At 56.0% G+C, this 18,572-nt stretch overlaps 1 protein-coding gene across 3 annotated transcripts in view; it reads right to left on the bottom strand.

Annotated features, from left to right (window-relative positions):
• OTOF (otoferlin) overlaps positions 1-18,572 on the bottom strand; it is a gene marked incomplete at both ends in the record, with an annotated part of 78,284 nt that overhangs the window by 13,015 nt on the left and 46,697 nt on the right. For 2 of the 3 annotated variants that reach the window (XM_082276672.1, XM_082276673.1), the window contains 19 exons: positions 187-253; positions 585-734; positions 1,509-1,538; positions 2,252-2,382; positions 3,796-3,958; positions 5,161-5,322; positions 6,897-7,016; positions 7,985-8,146; positions 8,881-9,015; positions 9,552-9,676; positions 10,008-10,197; positions 10,640-10,792; positions 11,953-12,069; positions 13,129-13,219; positions 13,652-13,752; positions 14,643-14,763; positions 16,076-16,259; positions 16,713-16,821; positions 17,684-17,907. In XM_082276672.1, coding sequence (XP_082132798.1) covers positions 187-253; positions 585-734; positions 1,509-1,538; positions 2,252-2,382; positions 3,796-3,958; positions 5,161-5,322; positions 6,897-7,016; positions 7,985-8,146; positions 8,881-9,015; positions 9,552-9,676; positions 10,008-10,197; positions 10,640-10,792; positions 11,953-12,069; positions 13,129-13,219; positions 13,652-13,752; positions 14,643-14,763; positions 16,076-16,259; positions 16,713-16,821; positions 17,684-17,907 — 2,535 coding nt within the window. The remainder of the gene's footprint in view (positions 1-186; positions 254-584; positions 735-1,508; positions 1,539-2,251; positions 2,383-3,795; positions 3,959-5,160; positions 5,323-6,896; positions 7,017-7,984; positions 8,147-8,880; positions 9,016-9,551; positions 9,677-10,007; positions 10,198-10,639; positions 10,793-11,952; positions 12,070-13,128; positions 13,220-13,651; positions 13,753-14,642; positions 14,764-16,075; positions 16,260-16,712; positions 16,822-17,683; positions 17,908-18,572) is intronic. The other variant, XM_082276674.1, reaches the window with a different exon arrangement.

The raw sequence follows: 18,572 nt of genomic DNA, 5'->3' as shown, positions 1-18,572 counted from the left end.
CAAAGAGTTCAACACGCAGGGAAAAACATCCTCAAAAATCGACCCTTTTTGGGAAAACACAACACACTGGGAGCGTCCGGTTTGGCCGGAGAGCTGCGGCAGATTCCCAAAGGGATGTCCAAGCACCAAGAGGAATCCTGGTCCCACATTTCCCTGCCATGTTCCCTCTCTCACTCCTGGCCTTACCCTCTCCGATCTCCATCTCTTCCTTCTCCTCCGCTTCTGCCGCAGCTGCTTCCTGCTGCCGGAGTTGCTGGGGGAGAAAGGAAGCCACTGGAAATTAGGAACAAAGTTTTCACGGAAAAGCTGCCCAGGGCAGTGGTGGAGTCCCCATCCCTGGAGGGGTTTGAAGCCCTGTGGATGTGGCACTTGGGGACATGGTCAGTGGTGGCCTTGGCAGTGCCAGGGAATGGTTGGACTCGATGATCTCCAAGGGCTTTTCCAGCCTGAACAATTTTGGGATTCTGTAACAGTCGTGGGATGCAGCACAGCCCCAAGGCTTTGGAAGGAGCTGGAATTAGGGGAGACCTTGCAGTAAGGAAACAATGTCCCCTGGATACCCCTCGCTGCTGCTCCTCACCCACCTCCTTCATCGTCTCAATGGAAGCGAAGTACTTGGACCACCAGTCCAACATGCTCTCGTCTGGCTCCTCCTCCTCCACTTCCTCCCCGCCACCTCCTCCTCCTCCTCCTCCTTTCTTCTTCTTTTTCTTTTTCTCCTTCTCTTCCTCGGTCTGAAGGGACAAGGGAAGCACAGACGGGGAAGGGGAGGGATCAGGTGAAGGGGAATCGCCTCTGGAAGTACAAAGGTGGGGGGTGAGGAGGGAGGACCCCCCAGGCTTGGGGGCCTCACGAACTTTCTCCTTTTTACAGCCGCAGACACTGAGGCACAAAACAGCCAAGGATGACCAAGGTTAGGGAGACAGTGCCAGAATCACGGAATGGTTGGGTGGGAAGGGACCTTATGGCCCATCCAATTCCAGTCCTGACACCTTCCACTATTCCAGGTTGTTGCAAGCCCCATCTAACCTGACCTTGGACACTTTCAGGGATGGGGAAGTCCCAAGACACCTCCGCATTTCCATCATCCCATTTATCCACGCATTTCCCAGGCTACATCTCTGGAATCTGCCATGGCAGCCGTCAAACTGTGCCCAGCAAAGCACCCTGGGCCCACCTGGTGGAGCGAGGGAACCTTTCCCAGCTGCTATCTGGTTGTGGTGGGAATTCTCAGCATCCCTCCCACAGGGCACTGCCTGCCTGGCTCCTCCTGGGACAGCTGGGATGAGAAGTCCCGGCCCAGAAGAGCTTCCCAAACTGCAGGAACGAGGCCACTGCCACATCCCTTAAGGGGACAGCGCTGCTGTGTCTCTGTCGTGGGACAGAGGGGGGATGTCCCTGCCTGGCTTGGGCTGGCGAGGGTGCCTGGTCCATTGAAAGTGGCACAGAAGGGCTGCAGAGGGAGCAGAGGGTTGGGAGCAGGGATGCAGAGAAGATCCATCGCTTACCACATCCACCTTCACCACTGCATCGGAATTCTGCCGCCCGGGATGGAACGGAACAGGGAGAGGGAGAGCAGGTTAAGGACACACCCTCAGCTGAGTGCAAACCATCAGTCCCAGAATGGCTTGGGTGGGAAGAGACCTTAAATTTAATCTCATTCCACCCCTGCCATGGGCAGGGACAACTTCCACTAGCCCAGGTGGCTCCAAGCTCCGTCCAACCTGGCCTTGGATACTGCCAGGGATCCATGGGCAGCCCCAGCTTCCCTGGGAATTCCATCCCACACCCTCACCACCCTCCCAGGGAACAATTCCTTCCCAATGTCCCATCCAGCCCTGCCCTCTGGCAGTGGAAGCCATTCCCTGTGTCCTGTCCCTCCAGCCCTTGTCCCCAGTCCCTCTCCAGCTCTCCTGGAGCCCCTTTAGGCCCTGCAAGGGGCTCTGAGCTCTCCCTGGATCCTTCTCTTCTCCAGGTGAGCACCCCCAGCTCTCCCAGCCTGGCTCCAGAGCAGAGGGGCTCCAGCCCTGGGAGCATCTTGGCAGGAATCTGTTTTTGTGGAGGAAGCTCTGGAGCAGAAGGGTGGGAGAAGGAGCTGAAAGTCCCATTCTGGTCAAGTAATTGGGCACAGACACATTCAGTGTGACACAGCCCGGCGTCCCTGGGACATGCTGCTGACCCAGTGCAGGGTGGAACCCCTCAGAAATCGGCAATTCCATGAGGAAAGAGGTGCTGCCACGCGGATACTCACAGCTTCCAGCTTCACCATTGTGTCCATCTTCTTGATGGGAACCTCGGGTTCCATGTTGACAACGATCTCCCCTGTGGGGCGAGAGCGATGGGCCCTGCTGGTCATGGCCAGGTACCCGTTGAGGTGTTTGGCTGGACAGAGGACAGAGAAGGAGAAAGAACAAGGGAGAGGGACACTGGAGAGGAGAAACCGACAGTTCAGGCAGGATCCTACAGGATTCAGACCAGAAACCAAGCTCAGGCAAGATCCCACAGGATTCACGCCAGAAACTGAGAATTCAGGAGAGATCCTACAGGATTCACACCAGAAACTGAGAATTCAGGTGAGATCCTACAGGATTCACGCCAGAAACTGAGCTCAGGTGAGATCCCACAGGATTCACGCCAGAAACTGAGAATTCAGGAGAGATCCTACAGGATTCACACCAGAAACTGAGAATTCAGGAGAGATCCTACAGGATTCACACCAGAAACTGAGAATTCAGGAGAGATCCCACAGGATTCACACCAGAAACTGAGAATTCAGGAGAGATCCCACAGGATTCATGCCAGAAACTAAGAATTCAGGAGAGATCCTACAGGATTCATGCCAGAAACTGAGAATTCAGGAGAGATCCTACAGGATTCACACCAGAAACTGAGCTCAGGAGAGATCCCACAGGATTCACACCAGAAACTGAGCTCAGGTGAGATCCCACAGGATTCAGGCTGGAGCGCTGTGGGACCACCTTGTTTGGAGCAGTGGAAAGAAGCACAGAGCCTTCAGCAGGACCAAAATCCCACATGGAGCAAAGGAAGGTGGAGGATAAGCAGGAAATGTCCAGAGGAGAAGAGGCAGAGAAGATTGTCCTGAAAGCCTCCGCTGGCTTAGACACAACCCTTGGTCAGCTGGATGCAACCAGATGTGTCCTTGGGAATCTCGCCCAGCCTCCGGCCCCAAAGCTGGGAGGAGAGGAGCAATTCCTGCGGCTCCCAAGCCCTCGGGATGGGTGGGAAGTGGGTCTGGGATGGGTTTTGCTGCAGTCACTGATGCATTGGGGTGGTTTGGGTTGAGAGGGGCCTCGACCTCTGCTCTTTACAGCCACCACGGGGACTGAGCGTGGCCAAATCCAGTCCCAGTCCTGAGGAATACTTGGGGACTCAAGTCCTGAAGCTGCAGAGATGTCAGAGGTGAACCTTTCTTGTCTTACAGGAATTGGGGGAGCAAGCAAGACCCACAGATCAAAAAATTAATGGGAAGTGATGGATTGCACCCTGTGGCTCCTCACCCCTCTGAGGAAACTACAGCAAAGGGCTTGGAGCCACGGTTTGGGCCCCAGAAATTCTGGGTTCCGGTTGAGGGCTCAAAGGGAAGAGGAGATTCACCCCTTGGAACCACCAAAGTGCTAAATTTGGGTGGTTTTTTTGAAGTTCTGGTTAAGACTGGACCCAAACCCAGAAGTTCTGTGGGTTAACCAACCATCTCGTGGTCCTCACAGCCCATCCCACCTCCCTCTTCTCCCCATGGATGCTCCAGACCAGGCCCCCATGTCCCAGTCCTGGTACCTGCCATGTTCCAGTGCTGGGCTTTCTTATCGGGCGGGCGGTAGATGAACTTGCGGAGGGAGCTGACGGTGTGGGAGCCCACCAGGGTGTAGCGCCCGAAGGCCCGGCAGTCCACCACCCGGATGTTCAGGGGCGGGTGCAGCAGCTCGTTCTCCGGGAGGTCCTGCGAAGAGGAGGGATGGTTATCAGGGACTGGGAGCGTCTGGTTTGGTGGTTGGGAAGGGCAGTAGGGACCAGAATTGGGATCATGTTGGGAAGACCCGTAGGGATTAAGAATGGGATCATGCTGGGAAGGCCGGTAGGGATTAAGAGTGGGATCATGCTGGGAAGGCTGGTAGGGATTAAGAATGGGATCATGTCGGGAAGGTGGGTAGGGATTAAGAATGGGATCATGTCGGGAAGGCGGGTAGGGATTAAGAATGGGATCATGTCGGGAAGGCGGGTAGGGATTAAGAATGGGATCATGTCGGGAAGGCAGGTAGGGATTAAGAATGGGATCATGTCGGGAAGACCCGTAGGGATTAAGAATGGGATCATGTCGGGAAGACCCGTAGGGATTAAGAATGGGATCATGTTGGGAAGACCCGTAGGGATTAAGAATGGGATTATGTTGGGAAGGCGGGTAGGGATTAAGAATGGGATCATGTCGGGAAGGCGGGTAGGGATTAAGAATGGGATCATGTCGGGAAGGCGGGTAGGGATTAAGAATGGGATCATGTCGGGAAGGCGGGTAGGGATTAAGAATGGGATCATGTCGGGAAGGCGGGTAGGGATTAAGAATGGGATCATGTCGGGAAGGCGGGTAGGGATTAAGAATGGGATCATGTCGGGAAGGCGGGTAGGGATTAAGAATGGGATTATGTTGGGAAGACCCGTAGGGATTAAGAATGGGATCATGTCGGGAAGGCGGGTAGGGATTAAGAATGGGATCATGCTGGGAAGGCGGGTAGGGATTAAGAATGGGATCATGCTGGCAAGGCGGGTAGGGATTAAGAATGGGATCATGTTGGGAAGACCCGTAGGGATTAAGAATGGGATCATGTCGGGAAGGCGGGTAGGGATTAAGAATGGGATCATGTTGGGAAGGTGGGTAGGGATTAAGAATGGGATCATGCTGGGAAGGCCGGTAGGGATTAAGAATGGGATCATGTTGGGAAGACGAGCAGAGACCAGAACTGGGATCATGCTGGAGGAAGAGGTCCAGATCCGCTCCAGCAAAACGTGGTTTGGGAGCCCTCAGGTAAAGGAATAGTGTCCATATGCTCCACTCCTTTGGGAAAACTGGAGTAAAGGGCTCGGAGACATGCTGGGCTCCAGAAATTCTGGGTTCCAGGTGAGGGATCAGAGGGAAGGAGCCACACTCACCACCTCGAACCACTTGACCAAAGTGCTGAAGTTGGGGTTTTTCTTGTAGTTCTGGATCAGGGCAGACTGGACGCCCTTTCCGGCGCACTCGATGTCCACACGGGGCCGGTCCACTTGAGCCAGGTTCACTCTCTTCAGGTCCCTGAGCCCCCAGAACAGGATCTAGGGCAGGAGGAGAGAGCACGTGAATGTGAGCGGGACGATCTCACATTGGAGAGCTGGTTCTCCATGGAGAGGGATCCCACTGACGATGTCATCTCTGGGCAGTGGGATTCCTGAGCTATCTCCTCCTGACACCCCAAATCTTCCATCCCACTCCTGGTTTGCAGCCCAAGGTCTCCCAGCTGCTGCTCTTGACACTCCTTTTCCTGCCTTTCTCCCTTCCTGGCCTTTTCCCGCCCTGGGACTCCTCAGAGCAGCTCTGTCCATCTGTGGTGGCTCTGGATCCAGCACTGCCATTGCTTTGTCCCAATGGAATCAGTGTCACTGGGGAAACTTCCCTGTCCCTGCCTGGGGTAACAGAGTGCCACCATCCAAAATTCCCCAAAATGGAGATTTCCCCACCTCCTCATTCCCCATGGCTGTATTAAAATTGTGAGGAACACAACTCATTTATGGAGATGCAAATGTGTGGAAAACCAGGAGCTGAGATCCCTTTGGAGACCTGGTCAGTGGCATCTCACCTGAGCAGAAGCACCTTCACCCGGGGCTGAGATGTGCCCTGAACATCCCTGTGGACATTGCCTGGGTCACGGGTGTCCACCAGGACCTCCAAGGGACAGGGGCCCTCGTGGGACACATCACAGAACCACGGAATCATTTGAAAAAGCCCTCCCAGCCCATCGAGCCCAACCTGTGCCCGGTCCCCACCTTGTCCCCAGCCCAGAGCACTGAGTGCCACCTCCAGCCCTTCCTTGGACACCTCCAGGGATGGGCACTCCAAACCTCCCTGGGCAGCCCCTGCCAAGGCCTGAGCACCCTTTCCATGGGGAAATTCCTGCTGCTGTCCACCCTGAGCCTGCCCTGGCCCAGCCTGAGGCCGTTCCCTCTCCTCCTGTCCCTGTTCCCTGCGAGCAGAGCCCGACCCCCCCAGCTGCCCCCTCCTGTCAGGGACTTGTGCAGAGCCACAAGGTCCCCCCGGAGCCTCCTTTGCTCCAGGCTGAGCCCCTTTCCCAGCTCCCTCAGCCGCTCCTGCTGCTCCAGCCCCTTCCCAGCTCCGTTCCCTTCCCTGGACACGCTCCAGCCCCTCAGGGTCTCTCCTGTCAGGAGGGGCCCAGAGCTGCCCCCAGCACTGGAGGTGCCCCAGCAGTGCCAGCACAGGGGACGGGCACTGCCCTGGGTTGTGCCCACACTATTTTGGATACAAAATCCCAATTTAGATAACCATGGATACATGAGAGGCATTCCATCCTCTTTGCCCGAGTTTGGTGGGATGCAGAACACCTGAGCTATGGGATTGTTTTGGGAAGAGATGATCCAGCTCCGTGTCCATCTCTAACGTTCCCTGAGCTGCATCTCAGCCCAGGTGCTGCTGTCTCACTGTCCTGCCCAGTTTTGACAGCACAAAGTGATCCAGTTCCCTGTTTTTTTAGGGATGCTGCAGCCTGGTTCCCAGGCTGGCCACCACAGACAGATCCTTGGCTCCCAGCTCCCTCCTGCCCTTCCAGCACCCTTGGAGACGCTCTCCTGCCCCAGGAAATGCTCCACATGGACACCGGGTGCTCCGAGGCTGTTACCTCCACTCTGTATCTGCTCAGCACCGGCCGAATTCCCAGAGGCACCGGCAGGATGGGGCCCCGATCCATGTCCGTGGGGCCATCGATTGGGGGCAGGTCTGACTTGCCCCCAGGGCCGATCTGCAACAGATAGATCATGGATTAGGATCTGCTCCTCTGAGCGGCTGGAAAGCAGTTTTTTGGTCCATCTCCCAGAATTGTGGAATCACAGATTGGTTTGCTTTGGAAGGGACCTCAAAGATCAACTCATTCCAACCCCTGCCATGGACAGGGACAACTTCCAGAGGGAACTGGGTGGTGTCTCAGCTGGAACTGGTCCCAGTTGTTGGATCTGCATTGTCTGGGAGCGCTGAGAGCCCAGGGCAGTTGCTTTGGGAAAAGTGAAATGCAAGAGCAGAAGGTGCTGGGAATTGCTGTCCTTCCACACAGGACAGTCCCAGGAGCAATCCAGCAATCTCAGCCCACCAATGTATCCCACTCCCAGGGCTGTTCCACCCTGGAATTGCATCTGCTGGGCTGGGTGTGAGGAAATGGAGATGTGGTCCCAGAGCTCAGCCCAGGAGCAGCTTTAAGGTCCCATATCCAGCCCAGGGCTCAGGAAAGATCAAATCTCCCGTGTGAGCCGTTCCTCGAATACAAGGAAAGTGGTGGGGAAAAGGGCTTGGATGAGCACCTGCCCTGGCAGAAAAAGGAGGTTGGGAAAGCATTTCAGTGGATGGAGCATGAGGCACAAAAGTGGAAGAATTTTACTCTGGTATTGCCCCAGACTGACATGAATCAAGGAATGGTTGGGGCTGGAAGGGACTTGAAAGACCATTGAATTCCAACCCCCTGCCATGGGCAGGGACACCTTCCTCTATCCTGGGCTGGTCCAAGCCCTGTCCAACCTGTCCATGGACACTTCCAGGTGTCTTTGATGAACAAGTGGTTGATCCATCCAAGAGAAACTACAAGGGTTCAGCAGAACAATGAAGCAGTGAAGGGGCAGTTATTCCCAGTTATTCCCAGTTATCTGATTTTCCATAAATTAATCCCTTCTCCCTTCCATCCATGCATCCAGCCTTCCCATCCCTTTGTCCAGGTGGCACCTGGAGCAGTTCAAAGGCGGCCAGCAGGTCCCCGGCCGTGGCATTGCCGCGGTAGATCTGGTAATATTCCAGCTGTGGCGGGAAGCGTGGGGGGCAGTACTGCTCGTCTGACATCTTCACCACCGGCTTGGCAAACGTCCGGCCCATGAAGTCAGCTTTTCCCTGTGGAAAGAGCACGTGGAGTTGGGGATCCAACATGGGAATTCCAAGACTAGACCCATGGTTCTCCCCAAGAGCACCTGGAGTTGGGATCCAACAGGGGAGTTCCAAGATTAGACCCATGGTTCTCCCCAAGGGCGGTTGGAGTTGGGATCCAACAGGGGAATTCCAAGATTATCCCTGCAGCTCCTCCTAAGAGCACTTGGAGTTGGGATCCAACAGGAGAGTTCCAAGATTAGACCCATGGTTCTCCTCAAGAGCACTTGGAGTTGGGATCCAACAGGGGAATTCCAAGATTATCCCTGTGGTTCTCCCCAAGAGCACTTGGAGTTGGGGATCCAACACAAGAATTCAAAATTAGCCCTGTGGTCCTCCCCATCGTGGTCGGAACAGGAACAGGATCAGCGCTCTGGGCTTGGGATGCCAAAGCTCAGGGAAAACTTTCAGTCCTGGCTCCTTGAAGGAGGTTTGGGACAGCCAAGGGTTGGGACAGGGATGGCCAGGGATGAGCAGTTTTCCCAAAGGGAAAATCTCCTTGGCTACAGCCTCTTGCTTCCCTCTCCAAAAATAAGATACATCAAGTTACGTCTGAGATTTATGAGCACCAGAGGCTCTGTGGGTGATGTGGAGGGATCGTTTTCCAGGAATCAGGAAAAAAGGCTCCCCACATCCTCTGCCTCCAACTCTGGAGAGATCCCGGCATCCAAACCACACACAATTCCATGGGCTTTTCTCACCACAGTGTCCTGGTCATAGATCTCGATGACGATGATGGGAGGGTCATCCCGCATCTCGTGAGCTTCCCCGTACAGCTCCACATTGTCGAACACCAGGAGCTGGTCCCAGGTTGGGCAAAGGGTCTCGTTGAGAACCTGGAAAGATGGGAGACATTGCTACTGCTCCGGGGATGGACCAAAGTCCTGGGAAAGGGTGGCAGGTGGGGCTGCTGCGCATTTTTTGGATCAGAGAGGCATCGGGAATCTCCCAGGGATTCTTCTGAGGGAAACAATCGAACAGGAGATGAGCAGAGATGGATTATTCCCAGTGTCCTCCAGGCTTCCTAAAGCTTGGCAACCCTTGGACTGGGAAGGAAGCCCAAAAACCACTTTAACATGACCCAGTTCTGCCTCAACAGGCAGGCATTCACAAGGAATCACAGGGAATCATGGGGAATCATGGGCAATTGCAGCCACCAGCATGTGGGACATATTTGGGAATGGGCTCCTGAGGAAAGATCTCCTGGAGACAGTCAATCCCCAGCTCCAGAGCTGCTTTCCCATTGCAGGACCCCAGGATCATCCTAATCCTTATGGGATCCTAATCCTCGTGGGATTTGTGCCACGGGAGCAGGATGGAACCTGCAGCATCACCAGCCATCCCCGCATCCCTGCATCCCAGGAATGGTCACCTCGGTGCACTGGCTCTGGGAGATGAAGAAGACCCGCGCGAAGGGATCCGAGAGGCCGCTGCTGTCGGCTGCGAACAAACTCCTGGCTTGGTACATGTGGGCTCGCAGCTGGAAAACCTGTTTCTCTGGAAGAGAGAGGGGATGGAATGGCTTGGGACAATCTCCCAGAACCCATCCAAGGGAGGTCTCAGGGGCCTGTTTTTCCTCACGGGGGAAGGATCTCAGCTCAAAGCGCGAATCCCAAATGGATACGGATTTCTTTGGCATCCTGCTCGTTGTGCGCACAACGTCAGCCGTGAACAGAAGCGGGATGAGGGGACACAATTCCCACCCCCCAGCTCTCCTGGGACAACTGGAGTGATTTCCCCCTTAGCTCCTGGAAGCCGTTGGACCAGGGGGTGTCCAGCCAGACTCCCTCCCACCTTCTCCATGTCCCATCCTGTGGGAATTCCTTACTGGTGTACAGGAGGCTGATGGGTGGGAAGGAAGGCAGGTTTTGTCCTCGGGGGGTTTTCTTCTCCTCGAATCCACAGGGGAGGCCGCTCAGGAAGTCCTTGCGCTGCTTGTTGAGGCCCAGCCACAGGTAGATCTCCATCTTGGCCTGGACTGTCCAGCCAGCAGGTCCGAACCCCCTCTTCCCGGGGAGCTGAGCACAAGGAAGGGAAGATTTCACATGGATATCGGGAATATGGACACACCACCTCTTGGAGCGCCCAACCCCTTTGGGCCATTGTGCTGCTGTTCCTTAAACCCAAGGATCCTCTGGGATCATGACACTACTCTGGCTCGTGCATTGTCCTCTTCCCATCATGATTTCCTTTCCCTAAGCGATGAATTCTCTGGATTTCCAGCTGGATAAAACATGTCCCCCCTTTCCAAACATTTCCCACTTATCGGACTGGGTAAGGTCAGTGCTTCACCCTCCCTAGGAGCAGATTTCCACCCCTACCAGCAGAGTATGGATCACTTTTTTCCAATATTCAACCCCCAGGAAAAACGGATACACAACTCTCATCTTCATCTCCCAAATTCCCTCCTCCACTTCCCTCCTCTTGGCCGCAGCTCCCCCAGGACAGACGGATCCTCACCTTGAGGAAAACCGTCTTCACCTTGGCGCAGTCCTTGCCCATCTCCTCATCCACAATGGAGTACAGGATGTCCTTGGAAGGGATGCGGGCGTAGGCGATGCGCTTGTTGCTGCTCATCATCCAGATGAAAACATCGGGAATCGTGTGCTGGGGCTGGGAATGCCACGGGAGAGCCCCGTCAGTGTCCCAGCTCCAACCACTGAGGCACTGGTGGGGCTGGAGACTGTCTGGAGGCAAATCCAACAGATTCCATGGAAGATGGATGTGCCTGTTGCCACACTGTGGGCACTGGAATAGTTTTGAGATTCTCACTCCAAAATAGCTGCTCAGAGCAGGAAAAAACCTGGGATTTAGGTTGGTTAAAGTTTTAAAAAATATAAATTTGGGCTAAGAAGACAGAAGATTTTCCTTTTCTCCTTCAGTGGCCTTGGGGAGGGGACGGCAGGAGCCATTCCTTCATCCCTTTCCAGGAAAGAGGTTCCCAGTCTGGACAGGGCCCATCGCACCTCAAATCTGAGTTGGGTCAGGGCCAAGGAAGGCCTGGCTTTAACCAAGGATGGAGCTGGGAGTCCTCCATGGGAAACGGGAGCAGGAGGTGGAACAGCTGCAGCTCCAGGGAGGACCAAGAACCCCCTCCGAGCCAGTCCTGAAGTGTAAAAATGTCATAAAATCATTCCAGAGCCTGAAGGGGCTCCAGGAGAGCAGGAGAGGGACTTGCGACAAGGGATGGAGGGACAGGACACAGGGAATGGCTTCCCACTGGGAAAGGGCAGGGATAGGTGGGATATTGGGAAGGAATTCAGCCCCTTGAGGGTGGTGAGGGGCTGGGCTGGAATTCCCAGAGCAGCCGTGGCTGCCCCTGGATGCCTGGCAGTGTCCCTGGACAGGTCAGACAGGGCTTGGAGCAGCCTGGGATGGTGGAAGGTGCTGGGGTTAGAACTGGATGGGATTTCAGATCCCTTCCCACCCAAACCAGCCTGGGATTTGATGTGTCACCTCCCAGATCCTGATCCCACAGGATCCCTCCATGGCTGGGACTGGCAGAAACATCTCCAGCTCTGCTGCAGGAGGATCCAGCTCTGTCCCTTCCCCAGGAAACTCTTAAGGTTCTTCTTCATCAGCTCATTCCCACCCAGGAGTGCACAGGGATCATGGGGCAGCTCATGGACTTGGAATGGCTCCTTGCAGAGGGACCTCTCCTGCCCTCGGAGGTCTCAATCCATCCATCCATCCATCCATCCATCCATCCATCCCTGGTTTCTGTCTCCGTGTGCTGACCCAGCCAGAGCCACCTCTGCTCGTGAGGGACCCACCTCGTCCGCCAGGAACCGCAGCTTCTGCAGGAAGTTCTGCACCAGCTTCAGCTTGTCTTTCATGGTGTTCCTCTTGACCTGGGAGCGCAGGGCCGTGGCCTGTTGGGCCATGTTCTCCTGCAGGGACAGTCGGGTCATCAGGACACAGCTCGGACGAGGCAAAGGTGCCTCAATCCCGCTATGTCAGGATGGACACCTTCGGACATCCTTCTGTTGACCTTGGCATGGGAGGGCCCCTGAGAGGGCAGAGACCGAGCCCAGGAGAAGATGACACCACAACGGTGTCACCTGAGCTTGGAGAGTTTTGGGGTAGATTAAGGAAGGGGCCCCTCCTGCTGTCACCCAGCACCTGAGCCTTGGAGCTTCCACGTGAACGTGCAGAATTTAACAATTCCTGGCTCTCCAGGGTGCAGCTGGCCACTGAAATTGGTGTCCTTGGCTGTGCCAGGTGGAGAAGCCACCAGCTCCTTGTCCATCTCTCCTGCACATCCTTGGCAAGGAGCAGGGCCACCACCCCCAAACCTCCGTCCCTGGAGCAGCTCTGTCCTGCACAGTTCCCAAAATCACCCCCAAACCTCTGTCCCTGGTGCAGCTCTGCTCCTCAGGGTTCCCAAAATCATCCCCAAACCTCTGTCCCTGGCACAGCTCTGCTCCTCAGGGTTCCCAAAATCACCCCCAAACCTCTGTCCCTGGCACAGCTCTGCTCCTCAGGGTTCCCAAAATCACCCCCAAACCTCTGTCCCTGGCGCAGCTCTGCTCCTCAGGGTTCCCAAAATTCCCCCTTCCAGCTCCTCTGTGCTCCCGAATTTCTTTCCAGAGTCTGGTGGAGGGGAGGCAGCGGAGGCCCAAATGACACCTGGGACGTGGGTGAGACCCGAGGGGTCTTTGGGCTCCTCTGCTCAGAATTAAACCCCAAACCCTCGACCCACAGGGACTGGAAACCAGCGCGTCCATGGACAAAATTCCAGCCCTGCTCAGGAATCCTCCTCCACTACTTCCAAAGCTTTCCTGAACAACCCGTCCCCACCCTCCCAGGGAACAATTCCTGCCCAATATCCCATCCAGCCCTGCCCTCTGGCACTGGGAAGCCATTCCCTGTGTCCTGTCCCTCCAGGCCTCATCCAAAGTCCCGCTCCAGCTCTCCTGGAGCCCCTTTAGGGACCAGATCCCACTCACCAGCTCCCGCATGCAGGATTTGAGCCTCTCCCGGTCCAGCCTCGTGCGGGACGAGTGATGCTGGTCCTTGTCAGCCAAGGTCAGGAAGCGCCTGCGGGAAAAGGCCGGCAGGGTGATTCCCACGGGAGCCCTTCCCAGGGAGGTCTCTGCCAGCCTGGCCAGCCTGGGAATGGGAGGGAAACGCTCCCATTCCCTCCAGTCTCCAACAAAACTGTGGCCGAGGGGCTGGTTCACACCCTGGACTCAGGGTCAGGAAGGGACAGTAGGTGCCACCAGGTGCCACCAGGTGCCAGCAGCCCGTGGAGGCTGCAGGATTTGAGGTTTTCAGCCCTGCTCTGGGGTCTTTGGGGTGCAGATGGCAGCCCGAGGCAAAAGATCCGGCACCGCGCCAACGTCATGGAATGTTGTGCCGTCATCCCGAGGACAAGGCAAGGTGAGGTGACACTCCCAGAGGTGATATTCCCAGCCTCATCCGCTGGAAGCAGGAACCCACACGGTGCCACCCTTCCCACGTGTCACTCACAGGCAGCCGCTGCTCAGCTCCTCCAGGACCCCTCGGAGCCGGCGCTCCGGGTGCGGCTTCTCCGTCTTGATCATCTCCTGCACGTCATTGAGCCCCTCCTCCTGCAGCACCAATGGGGACAGCGTGAGGGGTGGGGGGCCGGGGGACCCCCTGATCCAACCCCACACCGAGGGAAACCCCGGCTGCTTCCCTGGAACATGTTTGGGGACCCAGCTCTGGGGACTGGGAATGGCTCCGGTGCCCTCCAGGAATGAGCTGGCCAAGATCCAAACCCTCTTGGAGGGACCTGCCAGGGGGACCCTTCCTGGATCCTGCTATGACCCTGCCAATGTCGACCTCTCCCGAAGGCTCCCTGGGAATGAGCTGAGACTGTTAATCATAAAATCATGGAATGGGTTGGGTGGGAATCATTGAATTCCAACTCCACTACCACGGGCAGGGACATCTTCCACTATCCCAGGTTGCTCCAAACCCTGTCCCTTGGAACCTTCCAGGGATCCAGGGGCAGCCCCAGCTGCTCTGGGAACCCTGTGCCAGGACCTCCCCACCCTCCCAGGGAACAATTCCTTCCCAATATCCTGCCTAAATCTCCTTTTCCAGTTTGTACCCATTCCCTGTGTCCTGTCCCTCCATGCCTTGGCCCCAGTCCCTCTGCAGCTCTCCCGGAGCCCCTTTAGGCCCTGCAAGGGGCTCGGAGCTCTCCCTGGAGCTTTCCCTTCCCTGGCTCTGCCACAGGAGTGCTTCACCCCTCCAGCCCAGCTTCCCTGCCCCTGTTCCCATTTGTGGGAACACCTGGATCTAACCCACAGAATTCTCAAGGAGCTGCTGGAATTTGGTGATTCCTCACTGGGAATTTCCCCCTTTTCGGGCACTGTCTGTCCCTGCTTTGCGCCAAGGTGCAGAGACACCCAGGGAGCCTGGATGTGGCTGTGCCTTGTGCCAGCCCCGTGTCCCAGCTGTGTCCCTCCATCCCTCCCTGTCCATCCCTGACCAGCTTGTCCGCGATCTTGTCCATGATGTTGGCGTTGTAGAGCCGGCGCCGCTGGTCCTGCCACCAGCTCCGGATGTAGATGCAGGGCTTCTTCTCCAGGTAGGGCAGGTGGAAATAATTCCTGCAGGAGGAGGCAGGAGAGATGCTCCGTGTGGGGGTGACAATCCCGGCCTGGAGCAGCCCCCATCCCACCCCGCTCCCGGGAGGCACTGCCGTGGTGGGAAGGCTACTAAAGGAGCTCAGGAGTGGGAGGGAGGTGGCTTCGGATGCATCCTGGAGAACAGAGGCTCCATTTCTCCCGAGGCCATTCCCAATGCCAGGCCCAGGATGGATGGGTGCAGTGCCCAGGGGCTGCCCCATCCCTGGAAGTGCCCAAGGCCAGGTTGGATGGGGCTCGGAGCCACCTGGGACACTGGAATGTGTTGGGGTTGGAATGGGATTAGTGTTAAGGTCCCTTCCCACCCAAACCGTTTTGGGATTCTGAAACCTTCTGGTTGCTCCAACCCCTGCCCAACCTGTCCTTGGAATAGTGATGGCACAGCTAAAGGAAGGGTGATCCATACTTTTGGAGCACTGGCCATGAGCCGGGATCCACCCCCTGGAAAGCCACTGTGGATCCTGCTGCACCTGGAATCACCAGGAGTTAAATCCCGCTCCAGCTCTTCCCGGGTATTCCCGCCAGGAGATGTCAGCAGAGCCCCGTGGTGGAGCAGGAGGCTCCCAGAGGCGGGAGATTTTTGGGAAAACAGGGTGGGCGCGGCCCTAAAACATCGGAGCTTCTCATCTCCCTTTGGGATTCAGATGGACAAGGAGCCGAGGACCAGGGGCGGGAATTCCAGGGGGACTTTATCTGTGCTGGATATTCACGGGAAAAGGGAGGGAATTCCAGGGAGACACTTCACTGGATACTCCTTTCCCAACTGATTTAATCAAACAGTTAATTCAATTAACACCAATCTACTGCTAAAACTTGATTAAAATCCACTTTAAACGAATCTCATCATCATAAATCCAATTATCTTGCTTATCCCAGTCCTTTGTATCCACATCCAGACATTCCCAGGCACATCTCACCAGGGAGAGGATTTGAGTCTTTTTATGCCAATCTCCTGCCTGATGCATTGGCAGATTTTTCCAGCAGTTTTTCCATCTGGGATTTCGGCACTGCCAAGGCCACCACTGACCCACGTCCCCAGGTGCCACACAAGGTGGACACACTGACCCAGTGCCCAGGTGGACACACTGACCTGTCTGTGCCCAGGTGGACACACTGATCCAATGCCCAAGTGGACACACTGAGCACATAAATCCAGGTGGACACACTGACCCAGTGCCCAGGTGGACACACTGACCTGTCCGTGCCCAGGTGGACACACTGACCCAGTGCCCAAGTGGACACACTGACCTGTCCGTGCCCAGGTGGACACACTGACCTGTCCGTGACCAGGGGCTTCATGGGCTGGGATGAAGAAACGGAGACCAGCTCTCCATCCTCACCACCTTCATCCTCACTGGAATTCTGGAGCAGCTCCGACTCCTCCTCGTCCCCATCCCCTCCCTCTTTCTTCCTCCGCAGGAGGGGTTTGCTGGAGCCATCCACCTGGTTGCCATAGTTACCTCAAGGAAAAAAAAAAAAAAAATGGAATCGATTCACAGGGTTGTAATTCCCAGCTCTGGGAGACTGAATTCAGGCTGGCAGAAGTTTTCTCTGCTGGAATCACAGAGAATGTTTGACTTCCTGGAGCCACGTCCAGGAGCCAGAAATTAGGGAGAGGTGTCTATACCCTGCTCCTGTCCCCTCTCAATCCCCTGGGAATACATTCCCTCCTGGAGCTGGCCTCTCCAGAGCACAAAGCCAGGATGGGAGAGGGATCAGCTCCACTGGCCACACCCCAGCAGGCACAAAATAGGGGGTGTGGGATCCCACATCCCTCACGCCCATGGAGGGGCCATTCCCTGCTCCCCAGACCTGCTCCAGCAGGGGTTGGAATGGAAAATCGGGAATAAACCCCTCTCCCAGCTTTGGATTCTGATTTTCAAAACCGTCACACTCCCCAAAGAACAACCAACCTATGGTGACCTCGAAGTTGATGGGTTTGTCCCCAATCTTCCTGTCGATCATGGTGGCCTCCAGGAAGGCTCCAAAGAGGAAGAATTCCTCCATCTTCCCACTGCAGTTCTGCAGGAGAAAGAGATCCCAGGGCTGAGGGTCGGGGCCAGAGGGAGAGACAGGTCCATCCCTCGGGATGCCACTGCCAAAGGGACCGGGAGGGTCTTGTCTCCCATCTCTTGGCTCGTTGCAGAGAGTGGTTAATTAAAGATTTCGTTTTAGTATCTTTTAATTAAAGATAACCTTGAACTGTGCTGGGAGCCATCACCCCGTGCCCGGGATGGACTCTCAGAGAAATTCAGGAATACGAGCCTGAGTTCACTCCCAAACGGAACTGATCAAACCACACAAATCCAGGTGCCTGGATGCTCCCACAGAATTGGAAGGGGTTTATTTCCCGGTGGTTTCATTCCCCCTGGCTGGGGGAATTGGCTTCTGATTGGAACCCATCAGGATAAGAGTGGGACAACTGGAATTAGGGGATGAGTCACTGTCTGTGTGTATTTTCCACACGGAGAAACATCCCTAAGTTTAGGAGACGATAGAAATCACAAAATGGTTTGGGTGAGAAGGGACCTTAAAGATTGTCTGGTTCCATGGGCAGAGCCACCTTCCTCTATCCTAGGTTGCTCCATGCCCTGTCCAACCTGGCCTTGGACACTTCCAGGGAGGGACCAGCCACAGCTTCTCTGGGAAAGCTGTGCCAGAGCCAAAGTATCTCACTCAGATATTCCCAGCACTCCCGAGGGAAGTGAGAACTGGAACGATGCTAAAACCTGAAATCCTGCAAGATTTACTTCCATTGCTCTGTGAGATCCAGAACAGCTGGGGCAACACTTGAAATCCTCGATTTGTGAGGCCGAAGGTAACAATCCAATATTCCTGAGACCCCAAACTGCCCCCTGGATGCTGTGGGGTCACGGGGACTTACGTCAGCCACCGCCGTGGCCTGCTCCACCTGCACCTCGGTGGAGCTGTTGATCTCGGGGTTGGTGGTGTCCAGGATCTCCACGGCCAGGCCCAGCAGGAGCCGGGCACGGAAGGAGACGCCCTCGCCCAGGCCCTCGTTGAGCTCCTGGTGCTCGTCCATGAGGGTGTAGTTGCGGGTGGAGCCGTACATGTTCACCCAGGCAGGGCCAAAGGTGGGCAGGAAACCTGTGGGGATGGAATGGGCAGGCGGGAAGGGGATGGACGGGCAAAAGGGAATGTCCTGGCACTTGTGGGTGGCATCACTTTCCTGGTCTGTGTGTGGTGGCACAGGCTGGGATATGTTCTTGGGTGTCCATGGAAGTGTGGTTGCAGCCATCCATGGAGACAGTTTTCAGGGAATCCCAGTATCATTTGGGTTGGAAAAGCCCTCCCAGCCCATCGAGTCCCAGTTGTGCCCAGTCCCCACCTTGTCCCCAGCCCAGAGCTCTGAGTGCCACCTCCAGCCCTTCCTGGCACACCTCCAGGGATGGGCACTCCAAACCTCCCTGGGCAGCTCCTGCCAAGGCCTGGCCACCCTTTCCATGCAGAAATTCCTGCTGCTGTCCACCCTGAGCCTGCCCTGGCCCAGCCTGAGGCCGTTCCCTCTCCTCCTGTCCCTGTAGCAGAGCCCGATCCCCCCGGCTGCCCCCTCCTGTCAGGGACTTGTGCAGAGCCACAAGGTCCCCCTGGAACCTCCTTTTTTTCAGGGAAGTTTTGCAGGGAAGGCAGTGATGGAGACTGGGAGGGCCCCCAGCCCAAAAGGTAGAGATGAGGCTCCCATTGAGCAATTCCCCATTTTGAGAGTTGAGGAAGAAGAACTCCCCATTGGTCCCTTTCCAGTTCCACCTTTG

Source organism: Coloeus monedula (assembly GCF_965178545.1).
Source record: "Coloeus monedula genome assembly, chromosome: 2".
NCBI classification, from domain to species: domain Eukaryota; kingdom Metazoa; phylum Chordata; class Aves; order Passeriformes; family Corvidae; genus Coloeus; species Coloeus monedula.
Note: the sequence above shows the minus strand (reverse complement) of the source record. Positions and strands in the feature narration are given on the sequence as shown.